This window comes from Ananas comosus, linkage group 7, assembly GCF_001540865.1.
Source record: "Ananas comosus cultivar F153 linkage group 7, ASM154086v1, whole genome shotgun sequence".
Lineage (NCBI taxonomy): Eukaryota > Viridiplantae > Streptophyta > Magnoliopsida > Poales > Bromeliaceae > Ananas > Ananas comosus.
Window position 1 is genome coordinate 4,371,901 of NC_033627.1, and position 4,665 is coordinate 4,376,565.

The window sequence follows — 4,665 nt, forward strand, 5'->3', positions numbered from 1 at the left end:
ATTAAAACCACGTGATACTAAAGTAAATATTCTATAAACTATATAATACTAAAATGAATATTCGATAAACCATAGACGGGGTATCTAAAATATTTTGTATATATGATTTAAAGATGAGTAAACTGAAGCGCTGATGAAAAAAAAAGAAAAAAAAAAGAAAAAAAAAAAAGAACACACAAGGTACTAAAATAATACACTTTAAACCACATAGTGCTAAAATAAAAAATCGCAAAATCACAAAAATAGTATTTAAAGTTTGCCCAACTTTAAAAGAGAAAATGAATAAATAGAAACCATTGGATGGATAGGATGTATAATTTACACCGCTTTTGAGCGTATGAATAGTATTGGTCTTTTTTCGCTGGTCACAGTGTGTGATTAGCGAAGAAATCTCAATTCTAATATTTTTTTGGACATTTGAATAACATTGCTCTTATTACATACTAGAACATCTGCTTTCGCAGTAAAAGTAGAACTAAAGCAAAAGAGAAAAGAAATATATTTCTTTATTAGATCTTCTATTCGACACTATTCCCATCTGGGTCTGATTCGCTCATTGAATGCACGAACTTCTTATTCAAGATATCTCTATAATTTACTTCAAAAATCTTGTATAATTGGCGGGCGAAGAGTGCGATCAAATATTTGGAACGAAATATTATATATAGCCTTTTTATTTAAGTAATTACTCCGGAATATGATAAATCACTTTATAGGTAAAATATATTATGCTACTAAATTATAGATATCAAGACCTTTCGGGCAGAAAAAATCAAAATCTTTAGCTCCAACCACAAAAAAATCCGCATATCAAATGTGTAATTCTTAGATTCCAACGTTCAAATAGGGCCTTATGTGATGCATTTATATTAATTAATACACATCATCTGCAAACTCATTCATGTAGTAAAGCTTTGAATCTTAATTTCACAATCAAATCAAATCATTGAAACTTGCTTGAACTGTGAGAGTAAAATGCACGATTGACTCCCAAATAGATTGAAAATGAAAGAGGGTAAATGAAATAGGAAGGAAAGTGCAGGGATGGTTTTCGATATTTAACCTAAAAGTTGTCGCATAATCCGGTTTGAGCGAATATATTAGACACTCCAAATGGCAAGAGGAAAGTAAGCAGCTAATTCCTTAAAAGGCGTGGCAAAATGAACAGAAAAGCTCCAAAATAGAAATAAAATCACCTTCTGAACAAAAGAACTTTGGAGTGATTTTGAAATACAAGACCCTACAACCATGGAGTTGAGTTATCCTGGTATGCAATTCTTATTTCACATGAATGGGGATTTTCTTCTACGGTTATGTCACTCTATCAAGAGCACCACCAACCTGCATATGAAGCCATTCCGTTGCCGAACCCTGTCCATACTCCCTTGGTGTCTCTAGGCTAAATGGCAAACTAGAAGAAGCATTGAATGTTTGAGGGCCGAACTGCAAAATGTTTCACGACGATTTTGCCGTGAAAGTACAATAATCCATCATCGATTAACCCAGGATACGTAATCATGGTAGGAACTATAATTATGTTATACCCATGGTGAAACTTTCCACAAAAACTTACATCTTTTGGCGGGAATGCTTCAATGCCGGTGTCCATGCTTGAATTGACTGCTTCTAGCTTCATCGACAAAAACTGAAATGTGCAGCAAAAAGGAATTATTTTTGAACTACTTTTGAAGGCAATGCCAAAGAATGCCAACTGCCGGAAAGGTATCTACCTCAACCTGGCATTGTAAGGCCTGAATGTAATTGATTATTTCATCCAGAACTGATGCTTTACCAATCACCTGTGAGAACACGCATGAAAGCACAACGTCAGAGCGCAACATTCAACGAAAAGTAGCTCCAGAAACTAGAAGAGACATTAAATTGCGACCTTCAGCATGAGTTGAAAATAGTTGATCCGATGCAATACTACATGATATCTGAAATTTTTTTACAAAAAATAATGTGGAAATTTCAATATAGAATATGCACCTTATTGCATCCAGGGACTAGATCTTGGAGAGTTTTCATCCGTTCACTTATTTTTTCTCTCCTTGCCTGCCAATAAAGAAATTCCAGTAATATAATTAAAATTATGGAGCGAAGAAACCTCAGAATGCTGCAAATTTTGTGACCAACTTTCTACCAAGTAAATAGGAACACATTTCAAAAAAAAAATTTCGTGCCTCTTTTGTCTAGCTTCATGGGGAAGCAACAGCCAGAGCTTTTGCTGTGGCTAGAAGCTGAAGTGAGCTTGTGAGCTCAGAAAGCAAAAGCTTCTATTTGAAACCTCTGCTTCTGGGGTTTCAATGGAAAAAGAAGATTAATTTTATTTTAACAGCTCGTAAGCTACAAATCATGGATACCAAGGAGGTAGGGAATAACGGAGTTTAAGTTGTAACTTCAAAGAAAACCTTACTCTTTCTGCAAGACTATGACTATCTGTTGCTTGCCCCCTTCTCGCCCTGACGTGGATGTAATCTTGCTTGGGTGGCTCAGGCGGTGGAGCGATTTGATCCATCTGCTTATTAGCCATTCCAGAACTTGCTTCAGCGGCACCTTTCACATTGACATTATTATCAACAGAGTTTACGCCCTTGAGCCGTTTTCCTTCAGAATTAGTCTGCAAAGTATTTCAACGAGCTTTCAGTTCAACCATTTTTCAACATTAGAAGCAATTCTTACATGAATCATCGCACTTTTTTTTTAATGATTTTACTTTTATGCAAGGGCTCCAAAAAATAGAAAATTGTTTAGCATACTATCATATCCCTAAAGAAAGCACCAAATTGCCTTCTATTAAACATAAAAACCCAACAGTATATCAATTAAGCTACAACTTAGAGATACACTATTTCAGCAGATTGAAACCACTGATTAAACTAAACCAATATGGGGCACACCAATAGAAACAAGCCAAGCTTTTGAAAATGTTGAGGAATCAATTATGATAGATCAAGCACGCTGATAATGTATTACAACGTTGAGAAAGTATGCCTTATTTTTGTTATTTCAATTTTCCAGATTATTTTCTCTTTGCTGAAAAACTTAAGAAACTTTTTTGTCCAGATCCGAAGATGACACTGGAAACAGCCAAAACTACTGAAACTGAAGCACTGAGAGCCATCATCAAAACAGATACAGTAGATAAAATTTCAAACCTTGTTTGAGGTAGTCAACTCAAATCAGCCAAAAATTTGGAAAGACTATTGAATTTGGATGCAAAACTTCGCTAGAATGCAGTATATCGCTCGAATTTATATTTGGACATCTATCTAAGTTGCAAATAAATAATGGATCTAAAACTAGCGAAAAAAGATCTCTTTCTTTACAAGAGATACCGAAATCAGCAGTTTATTAACCGATTTATAAAATTTCCATGATTGTACTCTATTAAGTATAACCAGCATCATCCATCAACTCATTTCTGTGATATTTTGCATCCATATTCTACAATTATTCGAGTTGTTAGACCTACTTACGACATTAATAAAGTACAAGGTTGAAATTAATGCAATTTTTCATGTAAAGGTAATTGAAACGCGGGCTAAAGCTTGAGAGGGTTTCTTTGTAATTTACCCTAAAAACTAACACAAGCAATCAAACACACTAAGGAGCCAGTTGGTTGAATGTAATTGTAAATATAGTGTAGTTAGAAATCTGTACAGATGGAAATACAACAGTTATAACTACATGCATCTTGTTCGGTTGGATGTAACAGAAAGCACTACAACTATAAATAAGCTGTTCGGTTGTAAGCAGCTGAAAAAGTACGTTCACAAACTTTTATTTATATACGGGATGGTTCGATTACTCCCTATTTTATTAGAAAAAGGTAATTTAAATTAAAAAAGTTATTAGAAAGTAAGGTTTTCTCTTTTGTTTAAAGTTGCCCTCTCCAAATCTCCAGTAGTTGAATTTAAATGCATCATACCAAACCCTAGATTTGGATCTGCATGCGGCGACGACAGCGGTTCAAGTGCAACTAAGCACAACCAAACAGCTTCTGAGTATAGTTCAAGAACTTCGAAACTACAAAAGTAACATTTGGACAAATTAACACCTTTAGCCAATTGTAAAGTTCACATTTTTCCCTACTCCACCAGAGTATTACCCCAAGAAACCCTCCAAAACAACTGTTTTTCACCTCAATTTTAACAAATCAACAAGAGGCTTAATTTCTTACCCTAACCCCAACCCTCTCCAATCACACATACAAATCACTACAAGAAACCAAACCCTAGCCAAACCAGGAGCGAGGGGAGGAAGAGGGTACCAAGCCATTGCCGCCGCCGCTCGTCGCCGAGGCGAGCTTCGGCGACTCGCCCTCCGCCGCCGCGGAGTCCCTCCGCCGCCGCCGCGCGGCCCCGCGGCTCCCGCCACTACTCTCCGTGACGCTCGACTCGTCCACCGAATGGTCCCGGTTCCGGACGCCCCCGGCGGCGGCCGCAAAAAGAGTTCCCGCGCCCCTCTCCGCCCCGGGCCCGGCGACCGGGACCCCGATCATAGGGAGCGGTTGCCACATCTCGGAGCTCGATCCCACTTCACATAGCTAGGGTTTGATCTCTCTATTGCGAGGATTCGAAGCTTCGAATAAGAGAGCGTGAGAGTAGATCTGAAAGAAGAAGCGTGAGCTTGGGACTGACACTGTTACTGAGAAAGAGAGAG

General features: G+C 37.5%; 1 protein-coding gene across 1 annotated transcript; it reads right to left on the reverse strand.

The window, feature by feature from the left end:
* LOC109712281 (transcription factor bHLH79-like) lies at positions 1,021-4,665 on the reverse strand. Its single transcript, XM_020235756.1, has 6 exons — positions 4,274-4,665; positions 2,417-2,620; positions 1,990-2,055; positions 1,731-1,799; positions 1,574-1,645; positions 1,021-1,443 (listed from the first exon to the last, which is right to left on the reverse strand). The coding sequence occupies exons 1-6, from the start codon at positions 4,520-4,522 to the stop codon at positions 1,312-1,314; spliced, it is 792 nt and encodes a 263-aa protein (XP_020091345.1). The 5' UTR covers positions 4,523-4,665; the 3' UTR covers positions 1,021-1,311.